Genomic DNA, 16,887 nt, shown 5'->3' with positions numbered 1-16,887 from the left:
TAATAGCTGCTCTTGGAAGGATAAGAAAGGAGAATTTTGTGTTTGAAACCAGCCGGTGATGTCATAAGAACTTATCTCAAAAACAAAAACTAAACAAATGAACAAAATGAATTTGCTTGGATTTTGTTCATCTAGCTATGGAATCTGTCATAACACTGCTCTTCTTGTAATATCATATGCCTATTGGCAGCTTCTGCACACTATGGCTGACAACACACTAACTGATCCATATGACTTTATGGAAGTTACAAACTTTCTCTTAGGTTCTACTTGTGGAAAACAGCGGTGCAATTTCATAGGATTTCTAAAAGATTGCATGTGCTAATCAAGTACTTTGGTGCTTATGGAATATTACTCAGTATTGATGTTGTGATGGTGGTTGTTACTATGACTGTATGAAACATCATATTTTTCACATTTAGAGAAATCTATGAAAGCATACAAATATTAAACTTAGAAAGACTAACTTGAAATTTAAAACTTCTAATATTCAAAATAATGATATTTCAATCAATCCCACTAAAGTTTCACTAACCTTCCATGTACAACCATTTTGATCACAGACCTTGTCCACAGCATTATATTTTAGTGTGGATAGATCATATTAATTTAATTTTAAATATCTGATATTTTTCAAAATAAGATTCTTTTAATTAATCAAATTCATTTTAGGAGCTTGTATTTTTGACACACTATTGTTGGAAGCAGCAATCTCTATGGGTCTCAGCATGCCGTTTTCATATATGCTAAGAATGAAAAGTCCTGGCTACTTTTTCTGAAGGCCATTTCTCAGTTATGTTTTCAGGAATCAATCTAACAGGATGAAGTGGTGCTTTTGTTGTAATTACCTTTCTCATTTCTATAACAAAACACCCAGCCCAAAGCAGCTATGGGAGGGAATGGTTTATTTCATGCTCACAGTTTGGAGGGGAAGCTTCACCAGGGTGGAGGAGCTTCAACATGCATCTGCAGCAGAGAGAGAACACCGAGCACAAGCTGGCTCTGGACACACAATATGGCTAGACTTCCCAAACCGAAGGTCTGCCCTGATTGGCACACTTCTTCCAGCAGGGCTTCATCTCCCAAAGACTCCACCAGCTGGGGACTGAGCAGGAAATTTAATCAAAAATACCTGAGTCACGAGACGTGGTGGCGCATGCCTTTAATCCCAGCACTCGGGAGGCAGAGGTAGGAGGATCGCCATGAGTTCAAGGCCACCCTTAGACTACAGAGTGAATTCCAGGGCATCCTGAGCTACTGTGAGACCCTACCTCAAAAGAAAAAAAATACATAAATACCTCAGTCTTTTTTGGGGGGGGGCATTTATATTCAAACCACCAGTCTTCCTCTGGCCAGGAATAAGACTTGATACTTCTTATATAAAAATGACAACTCGCCGGGCATGGTGGCACATGCCTTTAATCCCAGCACTCGGGAGGCAGAGGTAGGAGGCTAGCCATGAGTTCAAGGCCACCCTGAGACTCCATAGTGAATTCCAGGTCAGTCTGGGTCAGAATGAGACCCTACCTCAAAAAAACAAAAAAAAAAAAAACAAAAAAAAAAGACAACTCCCCAGGCTCTGGGATACTCTCTGTTGCAGTCTGGTTCGCATTGCTGGTAGAAATCACCCAACCAAGAGTAGCTTCTGGGAAAAAGAGGTTTATTTGGCTTACAGGCTCGAGGGGAAGCTCCATGATGGCAGGGGAAAACGATGGCATGAGCAGAGGGTGGACATCACCCCCTGGCCAACAGAAGATGGACCACAGCAACAGGAGGGTGTGCCAAACACTGGCAAGGGGAAACTGGCTATAAAGCCCATAAGCCCGCCCCCAATGATACACTCCCTCCAGGAGGCATTAATTCCCAAATATCCATCAGCTGGGAACCTAGCATTCAGAACACCTAGGTTTATGGGGGACACCTGAATCAAACCACCACATTCCGCCCCTGGCCCCCATAAACTGATATCCATGCATGATGTAAAATGTAATGCATTCAGTCTGACTTTAAAAGTCCCCATAGTTTTTATCAATCTCAATGATGTTCATACATCCCCATAGTTCAAGATCTTTTAACTGAGCCATAATACCAAAATATAACCTCAAAAAAACCCAGAATGGCACAGAATAAATATTCACACTGCAAAAGATGGCATTGGGCATAGCAAAGAAACATTCAACCAATACAAAATTTAAAACAACCAGGGCAAACATCAAACTCTGTAGCTTCAAGTCCAGCAACTCTAGCCAGTGACAAATCTTCAAGTCCGATAATTCTAACCAGCAACAAGTCTCTGGCATTCCAATTCCGCCCCTCCAGCTAGGCTACTCACAGTCCTGGGAAACTTCATCGGGGCCGGCAGCTCCTCGGCAGCCATCTCATGGTCCCGGCATCTCCACTGGGTCTCCACTGCAAGCCACGGTTCATCCTCATGGCCCCATGGGGTCTCTATGCAGGCAACCAGCGCGTCGGCGGGCGGGCAGCTGCAGCGTCCCGCGGTGCCGCCCGCCGGGGCCGCAAACCTGCTTCACACTGCCCATGGCCATTTCCAAAACACAAGACCGTGTTGCAAACTCAATGACCCTCTTTCCAGCATTTCTTATACTCCACAATACCAGGTAGGGTGCCAATTTGTTAATCCAGGGGGGATTAAAGCAGACTTTGAAGAACAGGACACTCCTTGAGCACTCAGACCCCTTCAAAAGAGTTGACATTCTTCTTGTTGCCCCAGCGCAGGTCAGCTAGCCCAGTCTCAAAGGTTGTAATCTCTCAGTTGCAGCTGAACGGGCAGCAGTTCACCCAAAGATGTTCCTGTCTGTGCCATATCCCTCTGCACACACCAGTTCACTTCTACGCTAAGCAACCCTGCACAACTTCTCAGGACACGGGCACAAGAGCAAGCTTCTCACACAAACTGCTAGCCCAGTCCAGGCACAGCTCTTTCTCACCTTCATAAGCCAAACCTCACAGTCCATAGTTCTTACTGCATTCAGGTCTTGGAGCTCAGACCAGAATAGTCCTTTAAGCTGTACTTATAGCACTGCAAGGCATCTCTTAGGCCAAGGTTTCAACTCCTTCCACATTCCCCTTGAAAATCAGCTCCAAAAGGCCGAAGCCACATAGTCAGGTGTCTATCAGCAACTCCACTTCTGGTACCACTTTACTGTTGCAGTCTGGTTCGCATTGCTTGTAGAAATCACCCAACCAAGAGTAGCTTCTGGGAAAAAGAGGTTTATTTGGCTTACAGGCTCGAGGGGAAGCTCCACGATGGCAGGGGAAAACGATGGCATGAGCAGAGGGTGGACATCACCCCCTGGCCAACAGAAGATGGACCACAGCAACAGGAGGGTGTGCCAAACACTGGCAAGGGGAAACTGGCTATAAAGCCCATAAGCCCGCCCCCAATGATACACTCCCTCCAGGAGGCATTAATTCCCAAATATCCATCAGCTGGGAACCTAGCATTCAGAACACCTAGGTTTATGGGGGACACCTGAATCAAACCACCACATTCTCCTTAAGTGTAACTCATTGTGTGTATAGGTACCTATGCTTCCGTGTGCCCCCCATAAAAGTTGGGGGCTATAGAAATGTCAATATAAATGAACATGAAGCTTGAGATGCTGCTTGTTTGATAAAATCATTGTTTTCTAGACCTAGAATTTTCTGTTTTCTGTCAGGATCCATGAGGCCATCACAAGAAAACTTGTCAGCTCCTTAGTAGGGTAAGATCTCAAATACTGTCCTGTTCTTGAAAGCATCTGACTCAGAAAATCCTCTGTAAAGTGTTTATAAGCAGGTATGGTGGCACACCTTTAATCTCAGCACTTAGAGGGCAAAGCATAAGAATCATTATTTTGAGTCCATCCTGGGGCACACAGTGAATTATGAACACCTTTTTAAAGAACAAGTTACATTAGCAGAAAGAATCATTAATATGAAGGCTTTGACTACCTAAAATCTATAGCCAGCTTTGAAAATTATTTGTGAGAAAAACACTAAATTACAATTATTATGTTGAAATTAACTAAATTAGACTGCACAATGAAAGTGAATAAATTATCGGATCAAAATTAAACATATTTCCAATGTTTATGAAAACTTTAGGAGACAAGTGCCTCCTATATAGTTTTCTAGGATGACAACCATTATTGATGTCAAATTGTACATGCAGGGCTGAGATTTCTCAGTACTGAAAAGTGCTTGTGTTACAAGCCTGCTTACTTGAGCTTGAATCTCTAGCGCTCATGTAAATCTGGACACAAAGTGATGCATTGAATCATTGAGAAGAATAAAGGTTCATTTTTGGGGCATTCTTACTATGAATTCATGCCCTGAGTCTGGTTGTGAAGAAACATATAAATTCAGATAGAGCTTGTTATCCTACAGAATGTAAAGGTCAGGCTTTATAAAAATTTCATGGACAGAAAAGACTGAGATTGCTCAAGGAGCTCCTCCAGATTAAATGTGTCATATGACCTCATGGGAAGGTATGCCAATTGACTGATTAAAAAAATTCAATCCAGGGCTGGAGAGATGGCTTAGCGGTTAAGTGCTTGCCTGTGAAGCCTAAGGACCCCCGTTCAAGGCTTGGTTCCCCAGGTCCCACGTTAGCCAGATGCACAAGGGGGCGCAGGCGTGTGGAGTTCGTTTGCAGAGGCTGGAAGCCCTGGCGTGCCCATTCTCTCTATCTCCCTCTATCTGTCTTTCTCTCTGTGTCTGTCGCTCTCAAATAAAAAAAAAAATAATTTAAAAAAAAAAACAAAACTCAATCCAGAAGTAATCCAGAATTAGAAGGTTCTTTGACTGAACAGAACTTGAAGCAAAACCTCCACTTGCCTATTTTTCCTAGATAAAGGGCCAGGAATATATATCTATATTACTTTATGGGCAGTCACTAATGGGCTAGCTTGAAAATCAGAAAGCTGGAAGGAACAGGGCAAAAAAATTATGATAAAAAATTATCTAGGGAAGAATGGGCACAGAAATATCTCCATGATCTTGTGCACCACGCTCGTTGTGATTTGAATCAAATGTCCCCCGTAAACTTATGTGTTCTGAATGCATCCCTAGCTGATAGTAACTTGGAGCCTTGCTGAGGGAGTGTGTTGCTATGGGGTACCTCAAGATTTACTAGTGCCTATATTTACAGTTACTTTGGCTCACTCTCCTCTGTTCACATGATGTTGGCCAGAAGGTGATGTCCAGCCTTTGCTCTACCATCATTTCTCTGACAATATGCAGGCAAAATAAGTACTTTCCTTCCATCAGCTACTTTGGGTCAAGTACTTTGTGCCAGCATGAGAAAGTAACTGTAACAAAAAATTGGTACCAGAAGTAGAGTTGTTGCTATGAGAAACATGAATGTGTGGTTTTTGGTCTTTTGGAACTGATTTGCCAGAGGAAGGTGAGATCATTTAAAACCTTGGCTTAAGAGGTGCCATGAAGTGCTGCCCAGGGTTTGATGGACCATTCTGGTTAGAGTTTTGAAAGACCTAAATGCATAAAGAAGGCTTGGCTTATGGGGAGAATCAAGAGTCTGGACTGGAATAGAGGTAGTTAGTGTGAGAGGCTTACTGCATTCTTCTCATGTCCTTAGAGGTTGTGTAGGGTTGTGTTGTATAGAAATGAACAGGTATGAGCAGAAGGATATGACACTGAAAGAAATGAAAATTTCAGGCTGGAGACAGTGCCCTTCAGCTACAATTGAAAGATTAGCAGAAAGATTGAGATTGGGCCAGCTGATCTGCACTGGGACAGCAGAAAGAATGCTGACTCTTGAAAGTAAGAGGCCTGGATACTAAAGGAGTGTTTTACTCTTCAAAGTAGACTTTATTCTCCCCTGGATTAACACATTTGGTTGCATACCTGGTACTATGAGAGTATAACAAATGCAGGAAAGAAAGGGTCATTGGATTTGCAATGCAATTTGTTTTTTGGAAATAGCCACTGGAAATATGAGGTAGGGTTGTTAGAATTCCAGTGTGGAGACCTGATAGAGGCCAAGGATGAACTTAGGGCTGCAGAAGAGACCCTAGGACTTTTGAAAACTATCAGTACTGTAGGATGGGTGCCAAGAGAGCTTCTTTCTTCGCTACAGGGCCTTTTCCCACTGCATATCAACTCACATTAATGCATCACTTTGTGCAACTGGCTTTACATTGATATTGGTGAACCAAACTTGGTTCATAAGGCTTTGCAAGCAAGTGCCTTTAACCACTGAGCCATCTCGCCAGCCCCTACCCCATTTCTTTATATTCTATACCACTGCACACTTAATAAACCTTGGTGATTTATCACTCCACTTTAGAAATGCAACCCATTTCACCTTCCTCACTGCTAAGTGACTCCTTTTCACTATTCCTTTGTCATAAAACATGAATTTTTAAAAATATTTTTTATTATTTATTTATCTGAGAGCGACAGACAGAGAGAGGAAGAGGCAGAGAGAGAGAAAGAATGGGTGCGCCAGGGCCTCCAGCCACTGCAAACGAACTCCAGATGCGTGCACCCCCTTGTGCATCTGGCTAACATGGGTCCTGGGGAATCGAGCCTTGAACTAGGGTCCTTAGGCCTCACAGGCAAGCGCTAAATCACTAAGCCATCTCTCCAGCCAAAAACATGAATATTTATGTTCTTCCTACTGTAAGTGGTAGGTTTATGGAGTATAGACAATTTGACTTATCGATGTATTTTCTTTCCAGGATATGATTTAGAAACTGAGAATGATAATTTTGGTTATTCTTTTTGCTGCCATAATATTACAGTACAATATTTTACCATCAAGTCCCCCAATTTTTATAGATTCATCCTCTGAAGTACCTATGTACTGAGTACTTAACTTGCCTCACAGGCTGTGTGTTAAAATATACACATTAACTCACACCTTTATTTTATTTTATTTTTTTGTTTCTCAATGTATTATCTCACTGTAGTCCAGGCTGAGATGAAATTCATTATGTAGTCTCAGGTTGGCCTCAAACTCACAGTGATCCTCCTACCTCAGCCACAAGAACTGGGATTAAAGGCATGTGCCACCACACCTGGCTAACTCACATTTTTTCTCTTCCAGTAATCTTCCAACAACTTGAGACCCTGATATTTACTCTCTTGTTTTAGAGGTATGGAAATTGAGGTTCAAAGAAAATAAATAACTCGGGCTGGAGAGATTGCTTAGCAGTTAAAGCACTTTCCTGCAAAGCCAAAGTACCCTAGTTCAAATCCTCCAAGACCTATGTAAGGCAGATGCACAGGGTGGCACATGTATGTGGAATGTTTCCAGTGGCTAGAGGCCATGTCATGCCTGTTCTCTTCCTCTCCCTCTCTCTCTCTCTCTCTCTCCCCCTCCCTTTTTCAAATAAATAAATAAAAATAAAAAATACTTTTAAAAAGAAAATAAATAACTAATCTAAACTGTCTGGAGGTACAAATTCCTCCTTTGAATCCCTAGCACAGACAGATTCATGACTCTTTTCAGCACTCCAAACTTGTTATGTGAATGATTCAGAAATATCTGTTTCCTTTGGAATCCAATGAAGGTTCATACTTCATCTTCTCTTCAAGTACAACATATCTCTAATTTTAGATGATAATTTCACTGCCTAGAATGGAAATCCATATCACAAGAAATTAGCTAAGTGGTTCCTACACAGTCCTTATGCAACCTTTGACTAATAGGTTGGCTACTTTGAATCAAAACATAGTATTGGGATGATAACCATTATTAAAAAAATAAATTAGATTCAAAATCAGCATGTTAACTTATTATAAGAAACAGACTTATGAGTAGTTAATAGTAGAATGCAACTCTTCCCACTGAATCCTAATGGTAACAAGTGCTCATTAATGAATTAGTAAATGAAGATGACATGAGATGTACTAATTTTTTACTGTGATGTACTCTTTAGTGTGGTTTAGGGAACATATTATTTTCTTTCTTTTTTCAAAGATCTGTGTGTATACTTACTTCCTGATTGATCTCAACAAATCTCATACTTAATGTATCTCACCATCTTTGTGTGAATTATTCACAAGTTGATATATCAACCTCACTCTCTCTTCTGAAGTTTAGACCTTTTTTACAGCTGTATCATTTTTAATTGATTATAAACTTTTTCCTTTTAAAAATAATTTTATTGGAAACTTTACTATATGAACATACTACAACTTGGTCATATTCCCAGTAGGTTAAACTTTTTTGCCCTATATCCTCTGCCTCCATTGCAATGAGAGGACTCCTTAGTGGGGGTATCAGTAATCACTGTGAGGTTCTGAATGCACCAGTGGGTTCTTGTGGGAAGAACAATGCCTCATAGTATATCTTCCCATCCTGTGGCTCTTAAATTATTTTTCCCCCTCTTCTCCAGTGTTCCATGAGCCTTGGAGAGTGTGTTAGAAGTCACCTTTAGTATTGAGCTCTTGACATCCTCTCATTTTTTTTTATTTTTTTATTTATTTTTTATTTATTTATTTGAGAGCGACAGACACAGAGAGAAAGACAGATAGAGGGAAGGAGAGAGAATGGGCGCGCCAGGGCTTCCAGCCTCTGCAAACGAACTCCAGACGCATGCGCCCCCTTGTGCATCTGGCTAACGTGGGTCCTGGGGAACCGAGCCTCGAACCACGGTCTTCAGGCTTCACAGGCAAGCGCTTAACCGCTAAGCCATCTCTCCAGCCCCTCTCATTTTATGCTTGATGACTTTTGAGTCTACTCAATATCTACTGCTATCTCCATGAAGAATATTCTCTGGCTAATAGTAGAAACAGCACTCATATTTAATCAACAACTTCCTTCCTCTGTAATGCTTCCTGGGCCCTTGTGGATGTGATAGACATGACTCATCCAGGGCAAGGAACTATGTTTTCTCTTCTTGTTTTGATGGGTCTTGGGTCTCCAAGGTATTTGCCATTATCTATTAAAAAGTAGGTTCTCTAACTGTGAGAGAAGCATTGATCAAAGGGGATAAATACATACATCTAGAAGACTTTTGATGGGCATGAATCAGCCTCTGGAGATGGGAGTCTATGCCTCAGCATATTTCCACACATCCTGTGGCTCTTACACACACACACACACACACACACACACACACACACACACACACACACACTCTTTCTCTCTCTTTCCCCCCACCCCTTCCAAAATGATCCCTGAGCCATGGAGGGCCTATTGGGAGTCTGATTTGGTGTTGAGTTGTCTGTAACCTCTGGATTTCTGCTTCAGTGGATTTCACTTAATTGCAGTGTTTGTTATATTTTTCCTGGTGATGGTTGTCAGGCTAGCAGTGGGAATCATACTCATGTTTCTGCTTTCTCTTCAAATTTTGAGGCCCAGCAGATGTGTCTTCTGGTAAGCAGTGTGCTACCTTTCCTTATTGTATTGTTGGATCATGGATCTCCCCAGTATTTGCTATCTGTAAAACAAAGCAGATTTTCCAACCAAGAGCAAGAGCAGCTTTTTTTTTTTTTTCCAAGGTAAGATCTCACTGTAGCCCAGGCTGACCTGGAATTCACTATGGAGTCTCAGGGTGGCCTCGAACTCACAGCAATCCTCCTACCTCTGCTTCCCTAGTGCTGGGATTAAAGGTGTGCACAACCACACTTGGCTTGAGAGCAGCCTTTATTAAGGGAATATGTATAGTTATTTGAGAGACTTTTTGATGTATATGCCCACTCTTCTTATACATAGAGCGATGAAATCTTCTCTGGAGTCTATGAGTTTCACAGCCATGGGGTTCTGATTTTGTTTCCAGTACAAGATATGAGTTCATTCCCACTTAGCAGGCCAATGACTAATCAAAGAGCATTTTGTTACCTGCAAAGACTGTGTGTCTCTATTGCACAGATGTATACTTAATGTCTGGCTGGTTGATTGCATAGCTTGCGGATTCCCCTGTTTAATCACACTGTTGGTGGCCAGTATTCCCCAGCAGCTCCTATAGTACTTTCCAGCACCATGTGGGCTTGCCAGGAGAGAGCTGGCTTCCTTCTCAGTTCCTACGTTGGACAGCAGGTTGTTGTGTCTTCACCACCACAGGTCTTACCTTTTAGCTCTGACAGGTGGTAACTAAGTGTTTTGTCACTAGCCTGCATTGTTTTGTAGACCTCATGGTTCATCCTGATGAACAGCTCACTGTGAGGGACAACCCAATTCTGGTTCTAGGATTTACTAGCCAGAGCCAATAGTTTTAGGATTAAGCTCTCCACCTACTTCTGGGCACTTCTGTTCTGACTGCTCCCCCACCCCCTATATTGGGGGGTATGTCTTTTAGAATAGTATCTAGGAGGAAAGTTTCTATGGTGATTTATGTCATTCTTAAAAGTTTTGTTTAATTTCCCAATCTACACTCCTTTCCTGCTGCCCCATCAAGGTCTTCCCACCCTATAAATTCTTTCCCTCTTCTAGTCTGTCAGATGTCCAATCCTCTCTTCCCTCCCTATTTCCATTTTTTTCCTGCTCTAATTTCAGTTCTATGCCCATATTATGATGCATACTACCTTCTACATTTAACTCCAGTTGATCCCAGTTAGGAACTGAATATGAGACAGCATAGGCAGTGCTGGTCTTTCTGAGCCTCTGTGAGCTCACTTAGAAAGATTTTTTTTCCCCAAGTCCATCCATTTTCCTTTAAATTTCATTATTTCATTTTTCCTTACTACTATGTAGAATTCCATTGTATATGTACTGTATCTTCATTCTCCATTCATCAGTTGATAGACATCTGAGCTGATTTCAGTTCCTAGATATTGTGAATAGAGCAGCAACAAACATTTGTGAGCAAGCATCTCTGTAGTAAAGAGGGGAGTCTTTAGGATATATGCCTAGGAGTCATATAGCTGGATCAAATGGTAGATCTATTTTCATCACTTTGGGGAGTTTCCATACTGATTTCCATAGTAGTTTTACAAGTTTCTACTTCCACTAGCAGTGCATAAGGGTTCCGCTTTCTGACAGCATCATCAACATTTGTTGTCATTCATTTTTTTTTTTTTGATGAGATCTATTCTGACTATTGTGAAATGGAACCTCAAATTAGTTTTAATTTGCATTTCCTTGATGACTATAAAGATGTTCAACATCTCTTTAAGTATTGGCCATTTGTAATTCTTCCTTTGCAAATTGTCTGTTCAGGTCTCTGCCCCATTTTTTTTTTAATTTTTATTTATTTATTTATTTGAGAGCGACAGACACAGAGAGAAAGACAGGTAGAGGGAGAGAGAGAGAGAATGGGCGCGCCAGGGCTTCCAGCCTCTGCAAACGAACTCCAGACACGTGCACCCCCTTGTGCATCTGGCTAATATGGGACCTGGGGAACCGAGCCTCGAACCGGGGTCCTTAGGCTTCACAGGCAAGCGCTTAACCGCTAAGCCATCTCTCCAGCCCCCATTTTTTGATTGGATTGTTTCATTTTTTATTGCTTAATTTTTTGAGTTCTTTGTAAATTCTAGATATAACTGGTAAAAATTTCCTCCCATTGTGTAGGCTGTCTATTTGCTGTGTTGATGATTTGCCTGTCTATACAATAGCTTTTTAGTTTAATCCCACTGGTTGAGTTTGTCTAATTTCTTGGGCTACTGGGGTCTTATTCAAAGAGTTTTCCTCAAACCTATATCGTGGAGTGTTTTCCCTATTTTTTTCTTCAAATTATTTTAGAGTTTCAGGTTTTATACTGAGGACCTTAATCCATTTGGAGTTGATTTTTGTGCAGGGTGAGAGATGTGGGTCTAAATTCATCCTTCTACATGTGGTTATCTAATTTCTCCCACACCATTTGTTGAAAATGTTTTCTTTTCTCCAGTGCACAGCATTGGACACTTTGTCAAAGGTCAAGTAGCTGTAGTTACCTAAACTTAGACTTGGATATTCTATTCTATTCCATTAATCTAAATACCTGTTTTTGTACTAGTACCATGCTGTTTTTATTACTATGGCTTTGGGAAGAGAGTGAGAGAAAGAAATATGAGCACACCAGGGCCTCTTACTATTAGAAACTCCAGATGCATGCAGCACTTTGTGCATCTGGCTTTACGCAGGTATTGGGGAATTGAACGTAGGCCATTAGACTCTGCAAGTAAGCACTTTTAACTGCTGAGCCATCTTCCTAGCCTGCTCTGTAGTAAATCTTGAAATTAGGTATCAGGTGACCCAGGGGTATAGCTTTTGCTGAGGAAATTTTGGGATATGTGAGGCTATCTATGGTTCCATGTGAATTTTAACACTATTTGTGTAGCTCTGAAGAATGTTGGGAATTTTATTGAAATTGCCTCTTTATTCTTCTGTTTTTGGCATGGCTCCCATTCTATCATCTTAACCGGAAGCCTTTCTCTCTTTTTAAGAAAGTTATATGTTTAATTAGGTAATTAAATAGTCTTGTATAGTACATATTCATACTGTCTTTAGTTTTGTGTATCCCTGCCTCCACCTCTCCCTTTGTTTATGCAGTCCTCCATAGATCTTTACCCCCTTGTGTTCAGTCCCTCTGCTTGCCTGTTTATTCTCCTTTCCACTACTCCTCTCTCAAAGCCTAATTCAACCTTTCTAACAAGTAATACAAATGCTTCAACTTACAAAAAAAAAAACCTATGCTCTGTTAGAATCCACATTTCAGAGAGCACACATGGCATTTGTCTTTCTGATCCTGGATTACTATACTTAGTATGATTTTTTTCTAGGTCTATCAATTTTCCTGTGAATTTTATAATTTCATTTTTCCTTATCACTGAGTAGATTTTCAGTGTGTATGTGTACCAACTTTTCATTCTCAGTTCATCAGTTGATGGGCACTTGGTCTGATTCCATTTCCTAAATATTGTGAATACAGCAATGATAAACATGGCTGACTATATCTATAGTAAACTGTGGAGTCTTTATGCCCAAGAGTGATATAACTGAGTCAAATAGAAGATCTATTTTTAGACTTTTTTTTTTTTTTTTGGCTGTTTGAGGTAGGGTCTCACTCTAGCCCAGGCTGACCTAGAATTCACTATGTATACTCGAACTCACAGCAATCCTCATACCTCTGCCTCCTGAGTGCTGGGATTAAAGGCATCCACCACCACACCTGCTATTTTTAGACTTTTGAGAAACTTCCTTATTGATTTCCATATAGTAACTATACAAGTTTACACTTCCACCAATGATGAATGAGGATTCTTCTTTCTCCACACCCTCACCAGTATTTGTGGTCCTTTGATGTATTTATTTATTTATTTGAGAGAGAGACCATGATAGAGAGAGAGACAGATGTATATAGAGAGACATAATGGGCATGCCAGGGCATCCAGCCACTGCAAATGAACTCCAGACACATATGCCACTTTGTGCATCTGGCTTTATGTGGGTACTGGGGAATAAGCACTAAGCCATCTCTCCAGCCCTGCATAACCATTCTGACTGGACTTTCAAAGCAGTTCTAATTTTTATTTCCCTGATGGCTAAAGATGTTGAAAATTTTTAAAGATATTTTTTGCCCATTTGTATTTCTCTTTTGGAGAACTCTCGGTTCAGTTCTCTACCCCAATTTTTTTTTTTTTTTTTGAGTGGGTTGACTGATTTTTTTCATGTGAGTTTTTTGAGTTCTTCATATTTTTTTGATAATAAACCTTTGTCACATATATAGCTGGTGCAAATTTTATGACTCTGTTGGTTGTCTGTTGATGGTTTGTTCAGCTGTACAATAACTATTTAGTTTCATGAGACCCCAAAGATTGAGTGTTTGTCTGATTCCCTGAACTACTGGAGTCTTATTCAGAAAGCATGGCATGAGATGGACTTTCAAAGCAGTTCTGATTTTTTTTTCATTTATTTTTATCTACTTATTTGAGAGCAACAGACAGAGAAAGAAAGAGGCAGCTAGATATATATATAGAGAGAGAGAATGGGCGCGCCAGGGCCTCCAGCCACTGCAAATGAACTCCAGGCGCGTGCGCCCCCTTGTGCATATGGCTAACGTGGGTCCTGGGGAATCGAGCCTTGAACCAGGGTCCTTAGGCTTCATAGGCAAGTGCTTAACCGCTAAACCATCTCTCCAACCCTCAGTTCTAATTTTTATTAGAAATTAATAGAGTGTTCTTCCTACATTTTCTTCTACTCATTTCATAGTTTAAGGTCTTATGTTGAGAGACTTACTCCATTTGGAGTTGATTTATGTGTAGGTTGAGAGAAAAGTGTCTAGAGTCATTCTTCCACATGTATTTATTGTTTCTCCAGCACCATTTTCTGAAAATGCTGTATTTTCTCCTGTGTTCCCTTAATTAATGGAGTTTTCTTGCCCTCTTTTGATTGCATTTGGTTTACAGTCAATTTTTCAGTTATTGGTATAGCCACATCTGCTTGTTTCCTGTTACAATTTATTTGAAATACCTTTTTCCATCCTTTGATCATAAAGTGGCATCTGTCTTATGGTGGTTTGAATAATATGGCCCCAGTAAACTCATGTGTACTGAATACTTGCTCTCCAGCTGGTGGTAGTTTGTGAGATGGAGCCTTGTTTAGGAGTGGCTGGGGGTGGAATTTGAGGTTTATTAGCCCTAGCTTGCCAGTGTTACTTTGATTCAGTCTCTTGCTGCTGTTGTTCACCTGATGTTGGCAAAGCTTCAGATCCCCAGATGTCAGTACTCCAGCCTCTCCCACTCAGAAGGGTGGATTAGTCCAGACCCCAAGCACTTTGGGTGAAGAAAAATTGTTATGGACACCAGTAGTTCCTTGGTTAAGCCCATGTTTATTAGTAGAGGAAAGTCTGTCTGATTCTTGAATCTGGCTGGAAATTTTTGTTAGGGACTACTTCACTGTGGAGAATATCCAAGAGAGAAAGTGATTTCTGAAAAACAAGTTGGCCAGTGCACCTCTAGTGTTTGCCAGAACCTGGCTGCATGAGCTTTACATAGCCACTTTAAAATCTGGGCCTGTGTGTACTCTGCCTCACTTCAGCAATCACACCTATTTATTAAAGTGGACGTGGGGAGGCTGAACTGGGCAGAATTGTGTCATTGGATCAGACCCACCAAGGGGTTAGCTCATCTGTTGCCCCTGTCACTATTGAGCAACCTCCTTATAGGGCTTGCCTCAGAATAGCTGCTGGTTCATGAAGCCTCCATCTTAGAGAATTGCTACCTCAATAGCTGTTAAGTACTGCTGGGTACTCAACGAGTTTTGAAAAAAAAATTTTAATGAAGAAAAATACATTTTCCTTAAAATGTCAGTTCTACATTACCCAAATAAACAAAACTTGAGCATAAAGGTCAAAGAAAGATTATGAGAGGGAGGAACAAAAAACAAGGACTATGAAATAACTGTTGTCAAGTCATATGGCCCGCTAGGCTTGCATGTGTTTGAGAGTGCTCAAGCCTCTGGAAAATTCACTTGAAACACCAAGGCAATGTCATATGGAGTTGGGGGGTGGTCATTGAAGATGATTATGTCAGTAAGGGGGCCCCTCTTGAATAGGAACATGCCTTTATAAAAGCCAGGTGTGTGGGAGGTATGAGATGGAGAGAATAGGAGGATTGGAGAAAGTTCCTCTGACCCTTTTGCCATGGGGGATCTACCCACATGGTGCTATTTATGAGGAAGAGGTCCTCACCAGACACCAAATGTACCCAGCTATTGGTTGGTCTTATCATTTAGAACTAGGAAGGAGAAATTAGTTGTTTAGCATCTATGGTATTTTACTAAAGCAGCCAACTAAGAGAGAGACCTCCTACCGTTTCTGATACACCTATCAAAATGTTACCAAGTTGAACACATTTAATATGCCTTAAGATCTATGGAGTAGATATCACTTGTTTTTGTTTGCCAGCTATGGTACCAACCGTGGTAGACAGAAGTTAAAAAAATATCACCTAATGTGGGGATCCTGGGGGAGTATAGGCAGAACTGGAACCCAGACCCTAGAGTGTACACTTAGGAAATCAAAAACAAGGATACTGAGAAGTCGAGGCTGGGAGGCCAGCTCCTGGGTGTCTTGGCCACAAAGGGACTAGTCACCTGGAGCTGAACTGAAATTGGTTGATAGCTGCCTGGAGGTGGTCAAGGATCTTCCGGCAACCCTGTGTTTCAGTCCCATCCTCTAGGCTCTGGGCCTCTGCCTCAGCCATCCGTGTCCAGCGCTGGGCTCTCTGAGGGCCTGCTTCCGGGGTGGGGTGTGTGGAGACCTTCAACTTCCGTTGCCATGGCAGCTACTAGAGAATTGGAGAAGGCCAAATTGAGGGGCGGGGCAGGAGCACGGCCTTCAGTAGGGCACACCTCCACTGGCCCAGTCCTCTCTTCCCCACCAAGCACTTGCCTTCCCGTGCTGCCCACATGTCCCCAAGCAAACCTGGACGCCTATATTAACTTTCTTTGTTTCCTTTTCTCCTAAAGCTCTGAGCTCAGCCTACTGCATGGATTAACATATATGAGAAACTTGGAAGTTTCCTACACCACAGTTTGGCTTTCTTCTTTTCATGATCTTCCACCTGATGTCGAAATCACCCTTCCCCAGGATGAAAAACAGCAAACCACCAAGGGCCCAGAAAATAAATAGGATATTTAGGAAGCGGAGGATTAAGTGAGTGCTGCTTTCACAGCCTGAGAACCTCCAAGTGGATGGTAGGACTTTTTGGTATTTGCCACCACATGTAAAAAGCAGGTTCTCTAACCAAGTGTTAAACCAGCATTGCTCAAAGGGGTTAAACATACACATTTAGAAGGCTTTTTGGTAAGCATAGGCGTAACCTCTTAATTTAGCCAAAGAACAGTGGACACTTCCCTTGAAAGTCTATGAACTTCCAAGCTATAGGATTCTGACTACGTTCTCAGTATATGGCACGAATTCTCTCCCACTAAGTAAGCTTCATATCCACTTGAGAGTACGTAACTACTTTCATCACTTATGTGCCACTATTGTA

The 16,887-nt window shown here is 41.5% G+C and overlaps 1 protein-coding gene across 1 annotated transcript in view; it reads right to left on the bottom strand.

Moving 5' to 3' along the window:
* Nucleotides 1-16,095, bottom strand: part of C15H10orf67 (chromosome 15 C10orf67 homolog) — a 202,224-nt gene extending 186,129 nt beyond the window's left edge. The window contains exon 1 of the mRNA XM_045134756.1: nt 15,986-16,095. Coding sequence (XP_044990691.1) covers nt 15,986-16,095 — 110 coding nt within the window. The remainder of the gene's footprint in view (nt 1-15,985) is intronic.
* Between the last annotated feature and the right edge of the window lie 792 nt (nt 16,096-16,887).

Source organism: Jaculus jaculus, chromosome 15 (genome assembly GCF_020740685.1).
Source record: "Jaculus jaculus isolate mJacJac1 chromosome 15, mJacJac1.mat.Y.cur, whole genome shotgun sequence".
Taxonomy (NCBI): Eukaryota; Metazoa; Chordata; class Mammalia; order Rodentia; family Dipodidae; genus Jaculus; species Jaculus jaculus.
The sequence above is the reverse complement of the archived record's forward strand: the minus strand, read 5'-3'. Positions and strand labels throughout refer to the sequence as shown.